General features: G+C 46.0%; 1 protein-coding gene across 31 annotated transcripts in view; it reads left to right on the top strand.

Moving 5' to 3' along the window:
* The window catches only part of SCRIB (scribble planar cell polarity protein), a 115,686-nt gene that overhangs the window by 87,423 nt on the left and 15,720 nt on the right, over positions 1-12,543 (top strand). For all 31 annotated transcript variants that reach the window (XM_075415358.1, XM_075415368.1, XM_075415359.1 and 28 more), the window contains 6 exons: positions 1,241-1,348; positions 4,781-4,828; positions 5,045-5,210; positions 8,126-8,294; positions 10,620-10,709; positions 11,018-11,206. In XM_075415358.1, the coding sequence (XP_075271473.1) occupies positions 1,241-1,348; positions 4,781-4,828; positions 5,045-5,210; positions 8,126-8,294; positions 10,620-10,709; positions 11,018-11,206 (770 nt within the window). The remainder of the gene's footprint in view (positions 1-1,240; positions 1,349-4,780; positions 4,829-5,044; positions 5,211-8,125; positions 8,295-10,619; positions 10,710-11,017; positions 11,207-12,543) is intronic.

Genomic DNA, 12,543 nt, shown 5'->3' with positions numbered 1-12,543 from the left:
GAAAGATTCAGGTATTTTGGCCTTTGCTATGACAGAAGACTGATATACCTGCAGTATAGCCCTTCTTTTTTTATTGAATCTTGTATGACATGATACCAAATTAGAGACCTGATTTGCAAACAAACAGCTATATAGAATCCATGCAATTGACGAAGATTGACATATTTTGCAATCTCTTCTGATCTTGATGTGCTGTTCTTTAGCCTGTGCAGAAGGGAACATTGTCAAAGAACTTAATTTAGCCTTGGTCCAGGACAAAGAAAAACCACAAACACCTGAAACTGAGTTAGTACAGCTAGAGGAATTGAAGGAATGAAGCAACTAAAGGGGATTTGCTTTCTAGTACAAAGGAAGATGGTGGTTGTTTCCCCCCTACTCCCATTCATTTCTGTGACACTTTGAGCAGGTCATTCCAACTTTTCTTCCTCCCTGAATGTGATAGGAGGGGTCTCGGGGAAGGCAGATGAGGAAGAGACCAGCAAAGACAAGTGACAGGCAGTAGGAAGGTCCTCTTGGACCTTATCAGATGTTTCTGAGTAAGTGGAATTCTGTGAAGGGAAAATCAGACATCAAAGGTAGGTCTTCTGCAGATTATAGGTCCCTGAATGGGCTGCCACTTTGGTTTAGGAGACTATGACCATGAGCCTTGAAGTACATAGAAGTGCACACTGGTCATTGTACAAATAGAAGTACAATAGCCACTGCAAAAAACACATGAGACTCATAGATCCCTTCTCATCAAAAAGGCCCCTTTAGGCAGAAATGCCAGTTAAGGCCAAGGCTTATCTTTAATTTTCTAAGAAACTAAATGTGGCTTGTTCAGCCCTAAGTAAGGGTCAGTCAGCTGCACAGCTGTCCTGTTCCAGCCCCAAGAGCCCACTGATTCAAGTAGGCACATGCTAGTCGAACAGGGTGGGAATCCTCAAGAACTACAACAAGCAATATGGCCTCTGGGCTAAGAGATCAGTCACAGAATTCTGGTCAAGTCAGTGAAGATCTGTACCGCCAGAAGTATCCTTCCTCCAACATACAAGAAGTGAAACAGGCCTGTGATACGTGTGCTGCTGTATGTAGCAGATATACGATACGCTGCTTGTGTTTCTGCCCAAGGCTGCAGGAGCTGTCCCTTATGTATTCCACTCCTAAGGTTTTGCAGGCTGAGAGTTGTGCTGTGTTTCCCCCATGTTCAGTTTTTGATAACATCTGTGGTTATCTTTACCTTCTGTCTTTGTCCCTTTAGCAAAAGCCACCTTCACCACCCTCTCCTGATGAGATCCCCATCAATGTCAAGCAAGCATACAAGACCTTTGCCGCAGTGCCCTTGTCACACTCTCTGCTCGAGACACAGGTAACTGGTGCTGACTGGGGGGGATGTTACACAAACAGTGGCACAAACAGGAGATTTAGCATTGCAGGTGAGAAAGGGAAGTGTGAGAATAGGAAGGAGGTAGTGATTTGTTTCTTCTACATCAGTCTGTCATGAAGGAGGGACATGTTGGGTTCCCTTTGGATGCTGGAGTCTATTTATGTTGCGGATGGTCACCCTGCAGAGTCCTGTCCATAAACACTTCAAGTCCTGAAAGCTCATTGAATTTCGTGTTGTGTTGCTGTTATTCTCCACAGACATTAGGATCCTGTTTTGTAACTACGCTGTTCTGATACAAAGAAACTCTCTGAACTTCCAAAGTCCAGGGCCAGGCTAAACCTGTTCTGAGGAATTTTTTATTAGATTTTGATCTTTAACTTAATTGGAACTGTTCCTTCTCCCCTCCATGTATTTGAATCATGGAGTCATTCAGGGTAGATGGGGCCTCTGGAGGTCATCTGCCTCAGTCCTCCAAACAAAACAGGGCAACCTTTGAAGTTTTATGAGGTTGCTGAGACCGAGACCACTTGAGTTTTCAATTTCCAAAAATGGAGATTCTGATGTCACTGCAGGCAGTCTTTTTGGGTGTATGACCATCTCTGCTGTTAAGGGTTTTTTTCAATATGTTTTATCAGAATTTCTTTTACCGCAACTGCCGTGTCTGTTCACAGAATCATAGAATGGTTTCGGTTGGAAGGGACCTTAAAGATCATCTTGTTCCAACCCCTATGCCATGGGCAGGTACCCCTTCCACCAGGCCAGGGTGCTCAAAGCCCCGTCCAACCTGGCCTTGAACCCTGCCAGGGAGGGGGCAGCCACAGCTTCTCTGGGCAGTCTGGGCCAGGGCCTCACCACCCTCATGGTGAAGAATTCCTTCCCGAGATCTGATCTGAATCTCCCCTCTTTCAGCTTGAAGCCATTCCCCCTTGTCCTATCACTCCATGCCCTTGTCCCAGCCCCTCTCCAGCTCTCTCGCAGCCCCTCCAGGCACTGGCAGCTGCTCTAAGGTCTCCCTGCAGCCGTCTCCTCCCCAGGCTGAGCAGCCCCAGCTCTCCCAGCCTCTCCTCCCAGCAGAGGGGTTCCAGCCCTCAGGTCATTGCTGGGGCCTCCTCTGGCCCCGCTCCCACAGCTCCAGCTCTGTCCTGTGCTGAGGGCTCCAGAGCTGGACGCAGGACTCCCGGGGGGTCTCAGCAGAGCGGGGCAGAGGGGCAGAACCCCCTCCCTCACCCTGTGCCCACGCTGTGGGGATGCAGCCCGGGGCACGGGTGGCCTTCGGGGCCGCCAGCGCACACTGCCGGGTCATGCTGAGCCACTCATCAGCCAGCACCCCCAAGACCCTGTGTTGTCTTAATCATCTTACTGCTTTCCTTTTTGCCTGTTCTTATCTGAATTTTTGCTGGCACATCTTTGATGCAAATGATACATCCTATTTCACAGATTAATTTCTGCTGTGATATTGTTTGTTTCTTTCTTTTTTTCTTTCTTGCTGAATCTTAATTGCCAGTACCTTTCCTCACGTGTCAGTAGATCACGCTCACCTTGTTTGTAATGGTGCTGTGCTGGGAGTTACGGCTCTTCTGCAGTGACTTGTGACAGCAGCTTGGTGTTATAGCTAAGCTAATCCTGTCCTCCCACTGCCTGCCTTGCCCTGTGTTGGTGCGCATGTGGCCTCACATTGATCTGGTCTGGTAAATTGATATGGGTCACAAGTCTTTCTTTACTGGGTGTAAGGTTGATTTTTGGCCATTTTAGCTTTATAGACTGACTGCCGTGGAGTTAGATGACTGTCCATAGAAGCTCAGGGAAGCTGTTAGCCAAGTCCAGGGTGAAAAGGAAGTGGAAGTTGTCTCTGCTGGCATCTGAGACCCACCAGATGACCTAAGTTCATGAGTCAGATTATCTTGTACACAGAGGACTTCTCCAGCTTCATAGTCTCTAGTTGATGTATCATGGTTTAAGAAGCAATTACTGATCATGAAGTAGATCACCTTGTGTTTTGCACTATTAAATTAAATTATTTTTGTCCTGCTCAGATCAGCCTGTCATTCCAGGGTGATAGTCCAAACTATTTTGAATTTTGACAGTGCTTGTCCCCGTTCGGTGGAATGGGATGAATGGAATAATTTGCGGAGGTCTCGGACAACTCTGCATTTCTGTGAATCTGTGTTCTGGTCTTTGCCATTCACAAATTTTATTCACACCTTTCTGGTTTCTGAGTCAAATTTGGCAATGAAAATGTTAAGTGACGTTAGTCACGAAACTGATCTTTGAAGTCTCAGACAAATCCATGCAGTTCCTTTGTTTCAAAAATTACTTATGTTATCACAAGAGGATATTAGATTAATCTTCACTGCATGTGTTCCATTGTAATATTTTCTATTTATTTTTGTTTTAATTGTATTCATCTTTAATATTTTCCTGTTGAAATTGAACAGACTGATAGCTCTGCTGCTCAAATTATTTTTGCCTGCTTCTTGATTTTTAACAATATACTAGCTATTTTTTAGACATGAACTGCTACCCAATTAAATAAGTCGATTAAAAATCCATGCTTGTCAGACTTGCAGTTTCACAAGTCATTTCATTCAGAATTGTTGAACAGTGATTATTTTGTACCTGCACGTGAGTGTATTAAGCTCTTAGGTTTTCTTCTGTGTTAGCAGCAATAATTTCTATTTCCAGACGTCTGCTTCTTAGCTAGAAGCTTTTTTTTTTGCCTTTTTTTTTTTTCTTCTTACCTTCTCTGTTATTGTGCTCCTTATTTATACAAAATTAAAACTTTCTGTTAGGTTTTTGGAGCATGTTTGAATAAAGTTGAAGCTGAAGGTAGTCTGCTTGCTCTCTTCTTGTGATTCCTCTTCATCTGTATAATTTAAAACCTTTCATATTTTAATAACCTTTTGGCAGTTCTCATTTTACCCTTACTGATTTCTGGTTCACAGATGGATTTTGTGGATCAATTTATTTTTCTGCCCCCTGTAGAATATTCATCCAATATTCTGTTATTTATTCTGATAAATATGGATTTCCTTCTTTTCTGATGTCGCTTCCAGTTCTTAGAAGTAAATTTTCAATAGTTGCATCTTTGATTTAAAGAAAGTCTAAGCCTCCTCCATCTTAAGCTAAGCCCTCTGCTCCTGTCCTCCACCTGTTTCCCCATGTTTTTCGTTTTCTGCCCTTTTAAAAAGTGTCACTATCTGTTTCTGTTTATCCCTCAATTTAATGTAAATCCTTATTATTCATGATTGCTAAGCCTAAAGTGGCATTGTCTTGTGTTAATTGTGGGCCTGTTTTGTGAAGCAGCCCATCAGCTACTGTCCGGGACTGCCGCTGTTTAAGTGGCATTGGCTGGAGAGCAGGAGCAGTGGTAGAAAACTTTCTTTTTAGAATGTGCCCATTTCTGTTTATTCTTAGGAATTGCCTGGTCAGACCAGCACAGAGAATCCCAAAGCTGCCCCGGAGGTGAGTTCTGGTGGCGGGCGCTGGAAGCAGGATGGGGCCTCGCGGAGGATTCGGGCTGCTGGGGCTGTGGATGTGGAGACCGGATCGCAGTGCGGACGCGCAGGGGAGGGCTGCGGAGGGTGTGGAGCGCGTGGCTGGGGTGGGCAGGTGCAGGGCATGCGTCGGGGGCCGTTTGGCTCGGTTGCTCTGTGGGCAGTGCCAGTGTGGCTCTTGCAGGTGGCCATGCACAGCCCCAGTGGACTGCACAGCCCTGAGCAGAGATCCTTCCGCGAGAGGCAGAAGTATTTTGAAATTGAGGTGAAGCAACAGCAGATGGATAAGCCTCCCAAACGTGTCTCCTTGGTAGGAGAGGATGACCTGAAGAAGATGAAAGAAGAGGAAGGTATGTTGGAATCTGTGCAAGGAAATTGGGCCTGTTAAGTGAACCCTTTCTCTGTGGGAGGCATGAGAGAGCATACACACCAGAAATCCAGCCCTTCCAAAAGCCCATGGGTGGTTATTCATAAGGCTCGGTAATAGCTTGAAATAACTGAATGTTAGGGAATTTTGTGTGTGGACTGGTGGAATTGCTGTGGTGTCAGGGTTTCCTGTGGTTGGTAAACACTTCGCTAAAATTTTCAGAAGCTACTACAAATGATGATGTTTCTTTATAAGCTGCCCAGGCTCATAAGCAGCAACTTGGGGTTGCCCATGGCATCCTGACATTGTATCTGACAGCAGGGCTTTTATTGCTCAGTATGCTGCTCTGATTTTGCACAGCGCTTGCAACAGGAGGGAAAATTACTGCTGTAGCTCTTGATGTAATTTCCTCCTGCTTGCAAGTTGTTTTAAAAGGTGATGAGGAACTATGTGAAGTTGAAAAAGGCCGCCTGCTGAAATCCTGTCCTGTTCCATAAGAAAATACAGCTGGAATTGGTCTCCTGGGTTTGGGAGCTGTGACTCTGTTGCTTGCAAAGACTGTCATAGACTTTCTTTTGTAAATTGTTGGGTTTTGAGGGTGGGTTTTTTTTTTCCATTTTATGAATAGTTAGTCTTCTCTTTCCCACCTTCCCTCCTATATTCCTGTTTAGAGGCCGTTTGTGAATTTGTCCAGAGCATTAGAAACCACCTCTTTTTCTTGTAGTAGTTCAGGAACATGAATATGCTTTATGACAAGAGTAAGCTCATAAAAGATAGAAAGGAAGGTAAGAAAAAGAAATTGCACCTTGTCGTTTTGCGTTTTTTCGATGCGATGTGGCCAAAAGAATCGCAGGTCCAATGTAAGAAGTTAGACTTTCACTGTTTTCTAAAAGAGAGATGTAGGAAACGCAAAGATCGAGATATAAAGTGTGGAAGGAGAAACTGTCGAGAAATGACAAGTTTCAGACTTACATTTCAGCTTGTTTTGAGATTTGCTAAGCAGGTTGATGATGACCATCTCTAATCAGGATATCTCTGAATAATAGAATTTAAATTTAAAAAAAAACATCCCTCTGGGGAAGAGAGATCCCATGGTGAAGATTGTCCAGACAATACATTAGGTTTTAACTTACGCAGGATGAAACATCCCAATCAAATATCTCAAAGTGATAAGTTACATCCTCTGGATCTTTGCAGTTCCAGCACTTAAACAAAGATTTCTGCTGCGTTGGGCTCCCACTGCTGGCAAACTGCAGCATTAGAAATTTCAGCATATAGGCACATCCAATTGCACAAGTGTTCTGTTTGCATTTGTTTATTTTAAAAACATTTAATAAAATAGACTAAGCAGCGTTACTACTTTGCAGTTACAGTAGACATGTCAGAAAAGAATAGAATATTTCAGCTGGAAGGGACTACAATGATCACTCAGTCCAGCTGCCTGACCATTTTGGGGCTGACCAAAAGTTAAAGCATAGTATTAAGGACCTCTTAAACACTGACAAGCATGGGGCATTGACCACCTCTCCAGGAAGCCTGTGCCAGTGCTTGACCACCCTCTCTGTAAAGAAATGTTTCCTAACGCCAAGTCTGAACCTCCCCTGACGCAGTTTTGAGCCGTTCCCAGGCATCCTGTCCCTGGATCCCAGGGAGAAGAGATCAGCACCTCCCTCTCCACTTCCCCTCCTCAGGAAGCTGCAGAGAGCAAGGAGGTTGCCCATCAGCCCCCTTTTCTCCAAACTAGACAAACCCAGAGTGCTCAGAAGCTCCTCTAGGACGTGCCTTCCAGCCCTGTCACCAGCTTTGTTGCCCTCCTCTGGGCACAGTCAGGAACCTTAACATCCTTCTTAAATGGTGGGGCCCAGAACTGCACACAGTGCTCGCGGTGAGGCCGCACCGACGCTAAATACAGCGGGATAATCGCCTCTCTTGGCCGGCTGGTTATGCCATGTTTGATGCAGCCCAGGATGCGGTTTGCCCTCTTGGTGCCAGGGCACACTGCTGACTCCTGCTGAGCCTGCTGCCAGCCGGCACCCCCAGATCCCTTGCTGCCAGGCTGCTCTTCAGCCACTCCTCTCCTAGTTTATACTTCTGTGCAGAATTACTCTGTCCTGGGTGGAGAACCCGGCATTTGCTGTTGTTAAATTTCATGCTCTTGGTGATTGCCCAGTGTTCCAGTCTATATAGCTTCCTGTGCAAGGCCTCATGTCCCCTGAGAGAGTCAACAGCACCTGCCAGTTTGGTGTCATCAGCAAACTTGCTAATGGTGCATTCAACTCCTGCATACAGATTGTTGATAAACATCTTGAACAGAACTGAGCCCTCAGGAACACCGCTGGTGACTGGTTGCCTGCAGAATACCTACCTGCAGAGAGCAGCCTGCTCTCTGGCCCCTTTTTATCCCCGATCCTCTTGTGACCTATATGTCTGCCTGCTTAATGGTTCCCCTGGTCCTTTGCCATGTGTGGAGGTCTGTTCACCAGCCCTCCAGGCTTTGGTCGCTCCAGGAGGCAAGTGGAAAGATCGGGCTCAAGGTGTGTATGCAGATTCCTAGGGCTGTCACTCTGGGGAAGGGGACAGAAGAGTCTGCACACAGCTTCCCGCTGGAGGATGAGTACACTCAGCGTGACGAACTGTTGGAAATCTGTTCTATGGAGTGTCTGGGAATGGAAGTTTAGTGAATAAACAAGGAGGGACTGAGGAAATGGTGCAGAATTTGTTACATCTGAAGCATTAGTGGAGGGGAGGAGGAACAAAGGCATCCATGGAGAGGATATGGGCTTAAAACAGCACAAACTTGCAGGGATGATGAGCCTAAGGACCTTCCCGGAGGTTGCGTCCTTGTCGGGGTTCAGCAAGTGCTTTGTGGTGTAAGATGAGTCTGTCTTATTTTGGCAGCTCGGAAACTGCAGCAGAAACGTACGCTTCTGTTGGAGGAAGAGACAGAAGAGGATGAGATGGTAAAGCAGGTGCCCGAGATGAGCACGCAGTCCAGTGTCATCATTGAAGGAGTTGAGTACAAGATTGAGAGACTAAATGGAAGGAGCATCCAGGCTCCAGCAACTCGGTAAGACAAGACTGGTCGCTCCATACTACCTGCATGTGTCAGAGGTGTCCCAGTATCAGTAATTTTCAGGGAAGAGGGCTGGGCAGTATTTCTTCAGCACAGAAACGGGTAGGTTTTTCCAGCTCTTAAATTTCAGAAGAATAGCTCCTTCAGCTGTTCACTTGGGTATGTCGGGATGTTGATTTTTAGAGACAGCTAATTCAAGGTAAGCTCTGATGCTGAACCTAGCTTTGGGGTTTTTGAGGCTTTTGTTTCCTGGTTCTCCTGGACTTATCCTTCAGGTTGCCTTGATGTTGTTTTTCTAATTCCTGCACATAGAACTGGGGAATGAGAAAAGGCTTCTCGTAAGACTTCAGGTAAAAATAAGGTTGCACTAGCATAAAGCTGAAGCTGTCCTTGTCTGACTCTTTCTTCTGAGTCTTTGGTACAGACATTCTCTTCACAAACTCTTTATTTCCAGTCTTACAGTGGCTGAAAACAGAATCACAGGATGGTAGGGGTTGGAAGGGACCTCTGTGGGTCATCTAGTCCAACCCTCCTGCCGAAGCAGGGTCACCTACAGCAGGCTGTAGAGGACCTTGTCCAGGCGGGTCTTGAACATCTTCAGAGAAGGAGACTCCACAACCTCCCTGGGCAGCCTGGGCCAGGGCTCCGTCACCCTCAGAGGGAAGAAGTTCTTCTTCCTGTGCAGACGGAACTTCCTGTGCCTCAGTTTTTGCCCATTGGCCCTTGTCCTGTCACTGGGCACTACTGAAAAGAGCTTGGCCCCATCCTCCTGACACCCACCCTTCAGGTATTTGTAAGTATATATTAGGTCCCCTCGCAGCCTTCTCTTCTTCAGGCTGAACAAGCCCAGTTCCCTCAACCTCTCCTCGTAGGAGAGATGCTCCAGTCCCCTCACCATCCTTGTAGCCCTCTGCTGGACACTTATTCTGTCATTTTGAATCTCGTTTCTCTCCATTGTTTCTGTCCAGTCTCTGTTGAAGAACTTCTAACATAACGAGTGTACTGAAACCTTCCACCTCCTGTGCTGACAGGGCAACTCAATGGAAGGACAGCAGGCAAATGCAAACTAGCTTCTTGGTTTGACGTGAAGGCCTACTTACCCATACTGTTTTCGTATTGAAATCTGGGAGTTCAGAGAGCAGTAAGGCTGGATCCATCACATGATTTCAGTTGCTTGTTATTTATGCTTGAACAAAGATGAGGTGGTAAAATAGGCTGAATTTGTGTTTCTTGAAATATTTTTTATTGTGCTAGAACAGAAACTGAAACATAATGAAAATAAACTTGAGCAGTAAAAATAAGTGTTCAGAGTCATGATAAACTTTCTCACTGCCAGCTGAGCCATAGTAACTGTGTGCATGTTCCTAACCTGTGAAAAACAGGTTTGCGTGATCTCCTTTCATTACAGATCAAACCGAGTAGTATCTGCATGTGCACAACTCTTTTCAGTGCCAAGCTCTTTTCAGTGGTGCCCAGTGACAGGACAAGGGGCTATGGGCACAAACTGAAGCAGAGGAAGTTCCGTCTGAACATGAGGAAGAACTTCTTCCCTCTGAGGGTGACGGAGCCCTGGAACAGGCTGCCCAGGGAGGCTGTGGAGTCTCCTTCTCTGGAGATATTCAAGACCCACCTGGACAAGGTCCTGTGCAGCCTGCTCTGGGTGACCCTGCTTCGGCAGGGGGTTGGACTGGGTGACCCACAGAGGTCCCTTCCAACCCCTACCATTCTGTGATTCTGTAACTTAAGAGTGCAGATGGTAACCGCAGCTCAGCTGATCCGAAGTTTGCCGTGATTTGGTTGTAAGCATAAAGCCTCAGTGTGTCAAGCAGTTGCACATAGAGTGGCTACATTGAGAATCGCTGTTCTGGGATCACTCAGAATTCGTCCGTAGCCCAGATGTGCATTCACTTACAGCCCAGGAGGGTCATCCTTTGTCAACATTCATCCGTATCTGACATCAGCAAAAGAAAGAGCTGGAAGCAGCCAGGCTGCCCATCACATAACGGCAGCTGGAAAGAGCCAGGCTAGAACTGTGCAGGAGCTGGTCAGCAAACACGATGCATTACATTTGAACTGCATTACATTGTGTGTGTGTTAGTGGATGCAGAAAGTGAGTTCTGATGTTAGAGAGCGTGAACATTTAGGAAATCAACAAGGAAATGCTTGCAGCAATGGAGGAGGAGCTGTGGAACAAAATCATTAAGGGTTGTGTCTTCAAACTGATTTAGTTGTTGCTTGCTGGGGCTTGGATCTCTTCTGAACCTTTGTCGGGTATGCCAGCCTGTGGTACTGTTAGCTGATGTGCTTGTTTTGCTCTAGGCCCTCTGAGGTCAACGAGAACAGCAGCTCACAGAGGAATTCACTGGAAGAGGGAATTAAGCCTGAACAGAGGACCAACTCTGTGTCTGGGTGAGTGGATCAGCAATGTCCTTTGCATGGAGCTGCCAGATGAATGGAGTAGATGGTACCTCCTTTTTAGCAGACATAGGGTGTAAAAGGAAGGATTTTGTGGAGAACGGGAAACTGTGATCAGAACCAACCTCTCAAGAGAAACTCACCTCTGTTCTGTGTCCTTCCATCTCCCAAGGCGATGTCCTTGGATGTGGTACTAAACAGTTGATTGGGGGTGTGGATCATCACCTTTTATCTTGAAAACAGGCAGGTATGAGTTGTGGTGGACCAGGCCAGCCAACCTCTTACTGTTTCTCTCTGCCCAGGTTGAGTCCATTATATCTTGGAGCAGGGGATCCAGTGGCGCCTGTGCGGACAGCCAAAGCTGAACGGCGGCACCAGGAGCGGTTGCGAATGCAGAGTCCTGAGCTTCTGAGTGGTCAAGAGAAGGAGCTTTCTCCAGCAGAACGTCGTGCTCTGGAGGCAGAGAAACGAGCGATGTGGAGGGCAGCACGGTGAGACAGAAAAACCTTCACTGTTCTCTTCACTAGACTAGTTCAGGAAAAGGGGACCTGCTGCATGTCTTTTGGATTACATGGTATTAAAAACAGGGAATAAACAAGCCTTCCTAAGTCAGATGTTAGGGGAGGTTATATAGTATCTGTTCAAACAGTGTAAAGCATCTGCTGCTTGGCTGAGCTCACCTACTTCTGACAGCTACATAGGTATGATTGTATGAAGATGTCCCTGCTCACTGCAGAGGGGGCTGGACTAGATGACCTTTAAAGGTCCCTTCCAACCCAAACTGTTCTGGGTCTCTTACATTTCAACAGTGTTTGCACAATCATGAAGACTGTGGAGTTTTATAAAAAATACAACTTGAACACCTTTATAAGATGGTGAATATATTCGTTCCTTCTCAGCACACAACTTCCCACCTGCTTTGTAACACATGAAAAAGATGATCTTTATTGAAGCTGCATGGTGACATATTCAAAACGAAAAATGGAAAGAGCATTTGACACACCCAGTGTTGCTAGACTGGAAAACTTGCTGAAGCCAAGAAATTAGCAAGACAAGGGCATTCTTATCCACACAAGCTGTTCCATCAGCTATGAAAGAGTGATTAAAAATTGTTCTGGAAAAAAGAGAACTTCCTACCTCAGAACTTAAAACTTGAAGCAGGTCCAGGCATTTACTGGATCATGTAATTCCTTTCAAAAATTAGTCAAGCTGCTCCTGTAATTAATGATAGTTTTCTTCCCACGATGTTCCTGTAGAAGGCCTTCAAAGGACAATCTGAAACGGTCTCTTTTGGGGTTTGAATGAGAGCTTTTAGAGGAAAAGGGCTGCTAGTGACTCATCCTTGCCAGCCTGCTAGATAGGACGCTGGAGGGATTACCATGAGTTGTGATACCATTTGGCAATTCCAGTGTTTGTGCTTAGACGTGAATGATAATGCCACTGTTGTCTTCTGGGGAGGGTCTGAGGATGAAGAAATATGTAGTGGAATCCTCAATGAGAGCTGGCTAATTATCGAGGGCTTTGAGGGTACAAAGCTTCCCATTGTTACTTGATCACGTAACAGATCTGCTTATGGTTTATTTAGAGCTGGACTAATGTTCCTAGTACCAGGGCTTTTGCCCTTCAAGAAAACTTTCTTGGTATGCTCCAGCTCTTTGTCTTGGATGAGTCCTTTGCCTGGTCTGTCTCGGCTGGAAATCTCTGAAGCACTGCTTTAGTTTCGCTGCGCTGCCCTGTAACCTCAGAAAGCTGAACAAATCACTGGAAAGCCTGTTTATTATATGGAGCCTTGACTTAGAAGACACTGATCTCTGTCATCTTGGAGCAT

This window comes from Opisthocomus hoazin, chromosome 3, assembly GCF_030867145.1.
Source record: "Opisthocomus hoazin isolate bOpiHoa1 chromosome 3, bOpiHoa1.hap1, whole genome shotgun sequence".
Lineage (NCBI taxonomy): Eukaryota > Metazoa > Chordata > Aves > Opisthocomiformes > Opisthocomidae > Opisthocomus > Opisthocomus hoazin.
The sequence above is the reverse complement of the archived record's forward strand: the minus strand, read 5'-3'. Positions and strand labels throughout refer to the sequence as shown.